Raw genomic sequence first — 13,495 nt, forward strand, 5'->3', positions numbered from 1 at the left:
TTGGAGTTGAAGGACTAATTGTGGTCTTTTAACAACGTTTCCTAGCTCATTCATTACTGTCCTACTGTCCCAATAAACAGAACAGGCTGAGCATCAATAATTTCCCACACAGAGGCTTCTCATTCACAATGCCTTTGGTCCTTTTATGTTACATAGTTACATTATTTGTTAATAATATAGTCTTGTTATTCTAGTCTTGGTATATTCCAAGTGTACCCTGTAATTAACAACTTTACACAAGCATCAGCAAAATAATCATATTTGAGCCCCCACCCTGACAAGCGAATTCTAAGGAGTTGAGACATTTTTGACCCTTTCTTATTATTATTTGAAATTTGGCCATTGTTTGACCAGTTTTTATAGTTTGTTGATTACTTTTTTTTAATTATTTAATGGTCTCTTTTATTTAATTTAATTTAGTCTTTCTTTTTTCTTCTTTTTTTTGACACTTTACTGTAATGTTCTCAGAATCATGAGAACCCCACAGGTTGAGAACCACTGATCTAATGTATGTAACTAAATGAGTTGACATATTGTAAAAGTATTCATTATGCAGAATGCCCCGTTAACTTCACGAATCTATCTAATCTATCTATTTTGAAAATAGCAGATCTACAAGCTCAGAACAGTTGTAAGCTTGTAGATCATGTATTTTCAAGTTTAAATGCATGCGGCTGATTTTTTATGTTTTGTAATAATAATCAAAACCCACAAAAAGTAGCCTAACCATAGTAACTAAAAGTTTTCAAATAATAGTAATCAGTACAATATTTGCCTCCGAGATGTAATGGAGTAGAGTAGCCTACTGTAAAAGTACGCTATAGAAAATCAGAAATACTCCAGTAAAGTAAAAGTACCTACATTAGTTTTACTCAAGTACAGCACTTGAGAACATCTACTTAGTTACTTTCCACCACTGCATAAAGGTGGGCATTGAAGTCCCTTCATCTCCATGGTCACGTTAGTCAATCATTAATGTTTTATATTATAAAAGAAAAGAAAGTGGGCTATAAGAATCACCAACCAGGTACATAGCCTACTTACTGTACATACAATACCAGGTGTGTGAGAGCAAACAGAGAGGCATACTGTACTTCACTGTACTGTACTGTAAATCGTCTCATATATATGTATCATAATTGTTGCTAATCGAGTGTGATGAAGTGAAAACTACATTTATTTCAGTTTCATGGGATTATCAGATTGGCTGATGTTGTTCACAGCGATATGAAGCCATGGAAGAAGTTGAAGATGGAATTGCTGTTGTGGGCATAGGATGCAATTTCCCAGGGGGTAAGAATTTTATTTTCAAAACTTTCACAAAGCTTTTATGAATTTTCTTGAATAAATAATGGTTTAGATTGCACCGGCAGATTTATGTGCGTTAATATACAATAAACAGTATACATTATTATTTCACAATGCCAACAACAATCAATTTCACACCATCATGACGATAATAAATGGTATAGGCTAAATCACATTGTACACAGGTGAGGGGCTTGATCATTTCTGGGAAGTTCTTGTGAATGGGAAGAACTGCTCTATGCCAATTCCCAAGGAGAGATTTGACCTGGCGAGCTGGTATGACCCTGACGACAGCAAAGCGGGCAAGTCTCGCACAGCGAAGGCTGCTCTCATTGATGGGTACGGTTATTCTTACTCAAAATATGAAAATGAAACACAACTTCAAAATATTAATATGAAACACAAGTCAACTTTAAATTGCTGTGAATGTCTAGGTTCAATGAATTTGACCACAGGTTCTTCGGTATCAGTGACAGTGAAGTGGAGCGCATGGACCCCCAGCAGAAGATGGTTCTTCAGTGTGTGTACAGGGCTTTAGAGGATGCTGGACTGCCAATGGAAAAGGCCAGTGGCACAAAAACAGGAGTGTTTCTGGGTAAGGTTCTCAAAATAAGTGCTACTGTAACTCTGAGTGTAACAATGGATCTATCATTACGGATTTTTCTGTGTAGAAGAAAGAAATACTTTGTTGTGTATTTTGAACTACCAGCATGTCTTCAGATTACTTTTTACATAAAGTGCACAAAGACCTGCACACCGTCTGCACAATACGAACACTTTATTTAGGCAACGTTTCGGTCAAAGACCTTCTTCAAGCATCTGCTGAACTACCAGCATGCACATTATTACAGATATTTCTTACATCACTCTATTAATGCTTTTAGATTTAATTGAACTCACAATGTAAACATTTAGATATTGGTAAAAAATGTAACACTCTGGATGCTGTGTATAGGAAAAAATCAGACCAGTCTGAAGCGAGTGGTGCAACAGCACCTCCTATTGGTAGTCTAAACATAGTGACATAGTCCCACAGGAACAAAGCTGTTCCTTGGAGTGGTTGCACCACTCTAAAATGTTTTGATTTTCTTTAACAATGCAAAATAATGTCATGCTACTTCTTAAATTTACAAATGTCTTAACTTTTAGATACAGAAATATAATGCAAAATGACTATCCGTGTGGCATTACAAAATATTACCATATCAATTATTTTCTTTATAGGTTTGATGAACAGAGATTATGAACAAACCGCTGCACACGTGCATCCCAGTGTGATCAACCACTGGACGGGCTCTGGGCTAGCTATGAGCATCGCTGCTAACCGAGTGTCCTACGTCTTCAACCTCACTGGACCTTCGATGGCTATAGACAGCGCTTGTTCATCATCGCTTGTGGCTCTTCATCTGGCCTGTCAAGCCATTAAACAAGGTTGGCAGTATATCTTAAATGTAGAAAAAAGTATAGCAGTTACTGTATCTCTCACCTTTATTGATTGCACAAAAGGACAGATTGTTGCCAAGAAACCTGTTAATATTTGATCCTGTCACTGAGAGTATTGCGTCTCTCAGTGACTCAGTATTCATTTTTATTAATTTACCCATCCTGCAGCGATTGGGGATGGCAATTAGGTGTTAAGAGTCTTGCTCAGGGACACACATCAACACGTTGTTGCCTGGCCTGGAATCAAACCTGGGACAGGACCTCTGGCTTGAGAGCTTCCCAGGCTGGCTCACTAACCACTCAGCTACGGTCGCCCCAAATAGGCTGAAGTCAACTTTATAATAATAATCATAATAACTTGAATTTATTTACCCAATGACTCTTTACAATACAAAAAAATAACTATAAATAAACAATTTGCCAAAAGCCTGAGTAAACAATTGTCTCTTCAGTGCGGACTTGAAAGAAGGAGAGAGTTCCAGAGGGCAGGGGCTGCCACACTGAAAGCTCTATCGCCGAGGGTCTGCTTATTGCCGTGGCAGATGGTGAGGAGCCCCAAGTCAGAAAACCTCTGATTCCGCTCCTTGAGGAGGTCTGTGTATACCGTGTGGCTATATAGAGGGCATGGAGAGCTTTATAGATGAGGAAGAGCAGTTTAAACGGAAGCCAGTTGAGGTGTTTGAGGGTGGGGACTGGGGGTGATGTGCTGCCATGGTTTGGTACTATGGGTGAGCACTCTGGCAGCTGAGTATTGCACATACTGCAGTCTGTCCAGGGCTTTGCTGGGGAGCTTGAACATTGACACCATTACAGTAAACCAGGCGCGGGGGGTCTTACTACCTCCTCCTGCACAGTGTAGGCATGGCCATGCATAGGGGATTATAGATCATGAGTAATATGGCCTGAAATATGATTCATATTCATGAAGTTTGTAAATATTATTAAGTTTCATTGCTTATTCTCTGTTATCAGGAGACTGTGAGATGGCTCTGTGCGGGGGGGTCAGCTGTATCATGGAGCCACGAGTGTTTGTTGCTCTCAGCAAGGCCAAGATGATCTCACCTGATGGAACCAGTAAACCTTTCTCCAGCACATCTGATGGCTACGGCAGAGGAGAGGGCTGTGGGGTGGTGCTGCTAAAACCACTAAGAAAGGTACGCTTTGACAAGAAAAACACTGAAATATGCAGCGAATGCATTTTGGCTGTGACAATGAAAAAGTACTTACTTTACATTAAGTTGCTTGTCAATAGAAGATAAAGTTATGCTGTATGAAATATGTAAAATGTACTTAACACCCAGAATTTTGCTGTGCATGTTCGCTTAAGTCATGAGGCAAGTCATAGCGTAAATAGCAGAGCCACACACACAATGCAACAACAATGATGAGCAGCTGTGAGCTTGTAGATCAACTATTTTTGTGACACTGTCATACAGCCAAGTATTAAATAGGACATGATATTAGACAAAAAGAAGGGAACACGGAGATACACACTTCTGCTGAACAGCGAAGATATACTGTTAAGATAGTGTAGGACTCTAGGTCTAGAAAGATCTATCTCTATCTATAAATATCTGGGCATATGGATAGACGACAAACTATCATTTAAAACCCACACTCATCACTAAACTGAAACCAAAACTAGCATTCCTCTATCGAAATAAAGCCTGCTTTAATTAAAACAATAGGAAGCAGTTGATTCAAAGCACAATTTGATCAGTTATCGACTATGGCGATGTTATCTACAAGCATGCAGCTCTGTCGTCATTAAAACCACTCGACACAATCTACCACTCTGCCCTCCGGTTTATAACTGGGATGGGTGTAGGCTGTATGAAAAGGCACAGCAGTTTTTATCTACAAAGCCTTAATTACTAGCCTACATATCTGAGCAGCCTATTACATCCCAAAACTGGCCAACATCATACCCGCTCCCAAAACTGCATTGTGAATTCCGAATTGGGTAAAACAGCCTTTCATTACTATGCACCTCACATGTGGATCTGTCTACAATCAATCTTAAAACTGAATACCGGTAACTTGATTTCACTTGAACGTTTTAAAAGACTTGTAAGGATCGATTTGAGATCTAGCTGTACTTGTTCACTCTGAATTGTTTCTTATCCTGTAATGTATTTGTATTTATATTGTATGTTATTGTGTACTGTAATCAGGGCGTTATTGGAAAAGAGAGCATGTGTTATGTGATGCCTCTCGAACTATGACTGGTGGCTTATTCTAGAGGAGATGTGTAGTATTGTCACATTTGTCAGTGTATTGTGTGATCTGTCCATGTATTGCATGTTTATGTACTGTGATCTTGTGATTATTTTGAGTGTCCTGGTGGCTGCTTGGCGCAAAATGAATTTCCGCGAGGAGAAATAAAGCATCTACCTGTCCGTCTTGCTTATTACACAGGCTTTACAAGAATGTGACCATATATGGGGTGTCATTACCAAAACGGCAGTCAACCAAGATGGTCATACAGTCTCTCCCATCACCAAACCCTCCATGGTTCAACAAGAGGAGCTGCTGCGCACAATCTACTCAGAGTCTGACCTGCAGAATGTCCAGTACATCGAGGCACATGGGACTGGAACCCCAGTCGGAGACCCAACAGAGGCTGGCAGCATCTCAAACGTCATCGCCAAAGCCAGGCATCCAGGTTCAGAGACACTCCGCATCGGCTCTGTGAAGAGCAACATTGGACACACAGAGTCTGCAGCTGGGGTGGCAGGGCTCATTAAGGTACTGTTAATGATGAAGCATGAAACCATTGTTCCAACTGTGTTCTACTCTGAACACAGTTCCAGTATAGATGCCAAAGCCCTAAATATAAATATTCCTACTGAAGTAGAGATGTGGAATTTCTCTGGTGACAGAATTGCAGGGGTAAACAATTTTGGTTTTGGAGGAACAAATGCACATGCTATTGTCAAACAATACAAACAGTCAGTAATTCCTCCAAAGAGTACATGGATACAAAATAAGTGTTTTGTCATGTCAGCACATTCACCTAAATCACTAATTTCCACAATGGAAGACACCATTAAACATGTAGATGAAGAAAGCGCTGTTGACCTAGACTCGCTGGTGTACACATCAGCTTGTCGTAGAAGCCATCGAAAACACAAATACAGAAAGGCCATCGTGACTTCTTCTCTGGCCGAGCTTAAGGGGCAACTACAATCTACCCTGAGCAAAGATATTGCCCCATCCTTCTCAGATGTGAACCTGGTGTTTGTCTTCTGTGGGAATGGTGTGACCTACCATGGCATGTGTAAGCAACTATTGAAACGGGAGACTGTATTCAGAGAAAAGATCAAAGAGGTTGAGAAACTCTTCCAAAGATTCAGTAGACTGAGCATTTTGGACAGACTTGAGAGTGAGTTTGAGAGTAGTGACTTCTCAAGCCCAGGTGTTATCCAACCAATCCTATTTGCTATCCAGGTTGGCATTGCCACCCTCCTCAAGTTCTGGGGGGTCAAACCTGATGTCATTCTTGGGCACTCTGTTGGTGAGGTCGCTGCTGCTCACTGTTCTGGCCTCTTGTCTCTTGAGGATGCAGTGAAGGTGATCTACTACCGCAGTACCCTCCAGAGCAAGGTCACAGGAGGCAAGATGTTGGTGATCAGCAACATGGCTGTGTCAGAGGTTCTAAATGTCATCCCTCGTTATTCTAACAGGGTTTGCCTCGCTGCCGTCAACAGTCCCCTGTCCTGCACTCTCTCTGGTGATGCAGATGCTATAGAAAGCCTCTACAGTGAGTTGCATGCATCAGACGGCAGTCAGAATCTGTTCCTCCATGTTCTGGATGTTCCTGCCGCTTACCACAGCCACATGATGGATACAATTCTATCTGACATTACAGACAGCATCGGCTCCTTACAGGTGAATGATCTAGAGTCAGAGTTGATCTCGACAGTGACAGGCAAGGAGGCAGCGCAGCATGATTTTAGCACAGGTATGTACTGGGCCAGGAATGTCCGGGAGCCAGTATTATTTGAGCAGGCAGTGAGAGCAGCATCTAAAGGAAATAATGCAGTGTTTGTAGAAATAGGCTCAAGGATAGCTCTCCAAAGGAACATCATAGAAACTCTAGGAAACAACACCCCTGTTCTTGGATCAGTTCTGCCAGAGAAAGATCATGAAACAATGCTGAGCCTTGTGCCTAAGCTTTTTGAGCTGGGGGTTCAGGTAGACTGGCATCAGTTCTACAGAGGATGTGAGAGATCCCCATTTCCTTTCCCAAGATACCAGTTTGATTTCTCTCAACGGGATATAATCATTGAAGCAGCGTGTAGAAACACAGCAACTAAACACCCTGTGCTGCGTCAGATTAGCAACGGCAGCAACACTTTCAGCTGTGATGTGTTGTCTGATTCATCATCCTACCTGCAAGAGCATAAATTCAACGGCACACCCATCATCCCTGGTGCCTTCTATGTCGAGTTGGGTTTGGCTGCTTTCATGGCAAATGCCAAACCAAAGATACCACTCCGCTCTCTTCAACTGAGTGTAGATTTTCATAGTCCATTTGAATTAATGCAGAATAGACCAGAAATGAAAGTGCAACTAGCGCCAGCAGAGAACGAGTCTACTTTCAAGGTGTTCTCTTCATCTGCCATTTATGCATCAGGTACAATCGCTTACAAGCAAGAAAGGGTCATCGAGGAACAGAGTATTTCTTTAAATACCATCTACAAAAGATGCACATCTGTGGTGAGATCTGAACAGTTCTATGGGTATCTTTCTCAGGGGGGCTTTCAGCACGGGACTGTTTTCCAGAATAAGGGAGATGTGTATTATGGGGAGGAATTGATGGAGGCATATTCAGTTGCAACAGTTAAAGAGGACTTATGGCCTCAGTTATACGACTACTGCATCCATCCTATTGTACTTGACTTCCTGATGCAACTTCTCCCCGTTACAGTGGCACATGCCTTTGTGGGAAGACCAGGTTTCCCAGCAAAAATTGGAAGTTTGACAGTGTTGGAACCACTTCAACGTGAAATGATTGTCTACCTTAGAGCAATTGATTTGGGTGTTGATCACTTTGAAGTCTGTGGCTTCTTCACAGATAAAGAGGGAAGAGTGCTGGTGGAGGTAAAACATGTGTTGGTCAAGTACCTTGGGAGTCTCACTCATTTGGTTGAAGAAAACTTCTACCACAATGAATACAATAATGTTGCTTCTGAAAACATCACATCACCTGATCTTCCTAAAGCCTTGGTCTTCTGTGACCGGTTAGGCATAGCTAACGCAATGCAACAACACCTGGACTCAAGATCTCAATTCATTTCGTTCTCACATGCAAAGGAAATCTTGAGTCATGGATTCCATACTCTTTTGATAAATCTCAACATCACAGAAATAGGTAAACATTTTCATGAGGTCTTGTTTTTGTGGGGTGAAGAAGATCTCACTTCAATGGCAGCCGATAATGTCCTGCAGAATTTGGTGAGCTGCTGTGAGCTATTCCGCCAAATAGTCTTTGAACTGAAGCTAACAAAGTTCACTAACTCTATCAGAGCAATAACCTACCGTGCTTCTGAAATCTCAGTAGACCACATAAACCCAGGCTTTGCTCTGTTTGGCATGACAAGATCATTTGCTGCAGAGTTACCAGAGCTTTCTTTTCAACTGATTGACATAAGTTCCACCTCTGATCAGGACATCGCTGCACTGTCTCAGATCCTGAGATCATACCCATGCAGTAAGTACCCAGAATTGGTAGTAAAAGATGGTTCAGTTTTGAAACCTTCCATTGTCCGTACCCATGTTCACAGTGATATTAACAGCTTTGGTGTTAACTTCTGCTCCATGCTGTCTGACCCCTGCATCCTTCAGACAGCTGATGCATATACAATGACCAAGCTGTCTGCCATTCCTTTCAACCATAATGACCACCGGCCTATTGCTGAGTCATCAGTTGAAATTCAGATCACTACTTTGTGTGCTCATACGTCTGACTATTATCCTGTCAGTGTTTCACAATTGAGATATGGCCAGACTATTTATTTCAACAAACAAGCATCCCAGAATCATAATGTACTCGCTCTTGATTTCTGTGGCACAATTACAGCACTGGGAAAGGATGTTAGAAAGTTTAAAGTTGGAGATCATGTTATTGCTTGTTACCCGGTTCAGGCAGCAACCACAGTCTCAGTGCCAGAAGGTGCATGCTACGGTAGCAAACGATTCCCATTCCTGAGGAGAACCCCTTGTGTTTCATACTTTGTCCTTGCATGGGAGATCCTGTGCAGAGCTTTGGCCGGAAACAAACAAAATCTGGGAATTATATCTTCAGTCCCAGACTCTGTGCTGATGAAAGTTTTGACTCTCACAGCTCACAAATCAGGATGGAATGTCATAGGTAGTACACAGTGCAATGGGTCTTTTGTAGATGGAAAGCAAGTGGAGGCCTTTGTCCTTCTGCCCCAGTTTGATGAGGCTATGATTGCTAACCTTTGCAACGTTCCTGGCGTACGCAATGTTATCGTAGTCTGTGAATCTCAATCCCAGTGTTTGATGGTTCAGGACACATTTCAATATGTGAGGGAAGGTGTTTGTCTGCAGACCATTCAAATGCTAGTGGTTTTACAGAAGGGCTCCCTGACTGCACAGAGGTCCCGTATTTACCACTGGCTTAAGTCCATGAATTTGGACAGGAAATCATTTTCCCTTGAGAATGTTGCCTTGCAGAGTGTAACATCCGAAAATATTGACATGCTCCCACTGGAAATGTCAAAGTCATACTTCAACTTAAAGACCCTGCATGTGGTGGCACTGGCAAAAGATGTAATAGGTGCTCTATCTGTTATTCCATTGCTGCCTACAAAGAAACAGCTTTTCAGTAAGTGGGCTGTGTACATTGTGACAGGCGGGTTGTCAGGGTTGGGATTTGAAACGGTCAAGTTCATTTGTCAGAGAGGTGGAGGACATGTTGTCATACTCTCCAGAAGCAGTCCGACAAAAGAGATGCAAGAAGAGATACAAAATGTAGAGAAACAGTGTGGGGCATCCATCATTGCCATGGAATGTGATGTATCTGTATTTGGTTGTTTGTGTAAAACTATCAACGCAATCAGCCAGAAACTCCCCACTTGTCCAATCAGAGGAGTGTTCCACAGTGCCGTTGTCCTGCATGACGGGTTGATTGAAACCCTTAACGAATCTCTGTATGAGAAGGTCCTCAAGCCCAAAGTGAACGGTGTTCTGAATCTGCATCATGCCACACGACATTGTGAGTTAGATTACTTTGTGTGTTACTCCTCCATTTCGTCCTTTCTGGGAAATGCATCACAAACAAACTATGCGGCAGCCAATTCGTTTCTCGACACGTTCTGCCATTATAGACGCAAGCTTGGGCTCCCAGGCCAGTCTATCAACTGGGGAGCTTTGAACCTGGGTCTTCTTTTAAACAAGGATCACTTCCACAGGTTTCTGAAGGCTAAGGGAATCATGGTGCTGGATGTCGCAGAGATTCATGCAAGCTTGGAACAATGCCTTGTGATCAACAGACCCCAACAGGTCGTATGCAGGTTTCACTTCAAAAACATCAGGTACAACATCCTCTCCCAAAATGCCGCCTTGTCAATGCGCTTGTCTGCCGTGGTAGAAGAGGCCTTCCAAAAACCCAAGCAGTCGGATTCACAGACAAAACAAACAGACACAGTCACACCGAGTGACTATGTCAAATCTCTACTTAGTGAGACCATTGGCATCGATAAGAGTGAGTTGAGTGAAGAATTGTTGCTCTCCTCTTTAGGCATTGATTCAATGCAGGCGATGACTCTTCAGAACCTCATCTTTCAGGAGAGAGGTGTGAATGTGCCCCTGGTCAAACTGCTGAACCCAAATGCCACACTGTCAACAGTGGTAACCATCTTAACTGAAGGAACTAGCAGTGAACATGTTATGAACGATGACCAAGGGCCCACCTTGATTCAAGAGACAGATGCTATTTCCACAAGGCTTTAGAACAGTACATGGACAAAGCATTGCATGTTCAGCTATCATTTATGATTGTAAAAACATGTAAGCAAATGCTTTAAGCTAATACACAGATTAGAGGTTTATATGTCAGAACGGTATTACTGTTTTTTTGTGTCTTGATGTTGATATTAGGTATTCAGTTAGTGCAAGGACTGCTCTTTTCACCCTACCACGAACCGCACGTCGAAGCCACATAGTCGGAATGGTCGTGCGTCAGAATGTCACTCTCTCCCCTCGTGACGCCATGTGGCAGTGCAAGTCTATGGACTTTTAATGTTTGCTTAAGCAGTGACATCATGTAGCAGCCACAGTGGGTGCAGCTCACTTCACACGAGAGTGATTTTTTAAGTAGCGTGTATTACTTGTATCTTAGTTGCAGTTTAGTTGTACTTTATTTTACTTGGTACCTTTATTTTGTAGTATGTTAGTGTCTCCTGGTTTCCTATGTTGTTCCTGTTTACTTGTCTTGTCTATCAAGTCCTGTGCTTAGCCTAGGTCTTGCACCTGTGTCCTTTTAGTTGTAGCCTATGTTGATTGTCTGTGGAGTTCACCTGTGACCAGTTAGAGCTTGAGCCTATTTAAACCTCCATGCTGTTAGTTCTGGTGCTTTGTTATAAGTTGAAGTCATAGCAGTGCTGCCAGGTGTGCCGTGTGTGATAATTATCATTTCATCCTCTGCACAATATGTGATGATCAATAATGCTAAAAATGCTGGCAAAAGGGCATTTCTGTGTGGAGTTTGCATTTTCTCCCTGTGTCCCCTTTCTAGTCTAATTTTAGGCTTATTATAATAATTTTATTATTTGTGGAAAGTCAGGAACTCATATTGTTGTCTCAAACGATAAGTAAGCTATTTATTGTGGAATACATATTTACACCTGTGATTTATCTTTGCTGTGGCTGTGTAAGATAGTTTTCTTTTAAATATAATTTTAAGCCTTGGGTATAGGCTAGTGCTCCTCATGTTTCCTGTTTTCATGAGAATAAATCATCTGAAATCTACATGTGCCTCTCATCCTGTAATTGAGTTCTACCTATATCTTGCATCGTGAGTCTGTGACTGGACGAACTTCAACTGTGGGTCAAACTGACAACCTTCTAACCCCCAGGCGGCCTTTCTACCCACTCAGCTAAGACGACCAATATGTTAGGCTAGATCGCTCGACCGGCCTTGGTGACGTTGTGAACTTGTAGATCTGCTATTTTTTGCTAAAGTTCTCCTCAGAACAGGGGTGCTAGAGTCCAGTCTAGTGGTTAATGTAAAAAGTTTATCCTATAACACAGTTTTTGCGGCCCCCTGTCCCTCTGAGGACACCCTTTTGAAGACCACTGATCTACAGACTAATAAAGGATTAGAGGATGCAAAACAAATAAATGGAGAAGTATTAACATATGCCTGTAGATGCAGTACACTTAATTTTGAGCACTTAACGGTGGATTGTTATGGTTTTCATACAAACTTTTGATTTATGGTGAAATGGGAGAACAATGCTCAATAATCAATCAATAATTTGGCATGACTGAAAACGGATGTTTCAGCTGATTTTTATTTAATTTTTAACACAAATTAAGCAATTCACCTGTGCATAGAAATAGAATTTCAAAATACTATATGCTTGGGTAGGAGTTGGCTACATATGGCTTAGCCTACAGCCCCACCTAGGGACAGGTTCCATGCAGCTCAGATATTTCCATTTGTTAAAGGTTCCCTTCAATTATTTTATGTGCCAGTGGTGGTAATACTGGACTCCACCATTATACTGTAAACATACATGTATATTGTTGTCATAATGGGAAGATAAAGTGGCTAAAAGTCCATCGATTCACCGCCCAGTGTAATTTCATGCCAACATTTACCAGTTATAACATGATTTATTTTCTACATTGACGCTATACAGCAGTGATACTCAACCTCAGGCCCGCGGGCCACATCAGGCCCGCAGGACCATTATGACTGGCCCACCAATGAAAATCTAAAAAAAAGAAGAAAAATAAATCTGGAAAATGAAATAAAAATAAATAAATCTGAATGAAGTTATCTTTAATTACATTATTATAAGTAATACTATTAGAGTTGTACTATTACTTGGGAGGGGGGGGAGATGCAATGCAAATGAAAGACATATACTGTGTATCCCTATTCCCTGACATAATTTTATAGCTAAACGGACAGAATTCTATTTTATTTGAATGATGAAACCCAGCTGCCATTAATAGTTGGAAATGGAAATGGAAATTGCGGAAATTGCGGAAATTGTAATTGCGGAAATTGCGGAAATGGAAATTGCGGAAATTGCGAAATTGCGGAAATGGTAATTGTGGAAATTGCGGAAATGGTGGAAATGGAAATTGCGGAAATGGAAATTGAGGAAATTGCGGAAATGGAAATTGCGGAAATTGCGGAAATGGCCCAGCCCTACCTGTGCCCTCATCAAACCCTGTACACTCAAGACACGCTCCATATATGGCCAGTGCACAGCGAGGTCACTTCTCGCCCCGAGACGCATCGTCTATACTGGTATTCATCCTATTCAGTTTGCAAAGCATGTCATGCTATATAGATAGCATGTATTATTACATATTATAGTAATAATACATACAATTTATATAGCGCTTTTCAAGATACTCAAAGTCACTAACAGAAAAAATAAAAACTATTTTATTAGAAACAAAAAAACCTAGTTAACGGTTAAAAAGGTTTAAAAACTAGAAACCAAAGGTAGAGAAACAAAGTGTGTGTGGGGGG

General features: G+C 41.4%; 2 protein-coding genes across 2 annotated transcripts; both read left to right on the plus strand.

The window, feature by feature from the left end:
* Positions 1-1,235: 1,235 nt before the first annotated feature.
* LOC308336406 (uncharacterized protein) lies at positions 1,236-9,440 on the plus strand (the record flags this gene model as incomplete). Its single annotated transcript, XM_080793770.1, has 7 exons — positions 1,236-1,293; positions 1,494-1,647; positions 1,743-1,903; positions 2,533-2,739; positions 3,724-3,905; positions 5,170-9,237; positions 9,423-9,440. 7 exons carry the CDS (start codon positions 1,236-1,238, stop codon positions 9,438-9,440), a joined length of 4,848 nt encoding a protein of 1,615 aa, XP_080649896.1.
* A 55-nt stretch (positions 9,441-9,495) lies between these two features.
* On the plus strand, positions 9,496-10,734 carry LOC308336407 (uncharacterized protein; the record flags this gene model as incomplete). Its single annotated transcript, XM_080793771.1, has 1 exon — positions 9,496-10,734. One exon carries the CDS (start codon positions 9,496-9,498, stop codon positions 10,732-10,734), a length of 1,239 nt encoding a protein of 412 aa, XP_080649897.1.
* Positions 10,735-13,495: the final 2,761 nt, after the last annotated feature.

Source organism: Protomyctophum bolini (assembly GCF_963924005.1).
Source record: "Protomyctophum bolini genome assembly, chromosome: 21".
NCBI classification, from domain to species: domain Eukaryota; kingdom Metazoa; phylum Chordata; class Actinopteri; order Myctophiformes; family Myctophidae; genus Protomyctophum; species Protomyctophum bolini.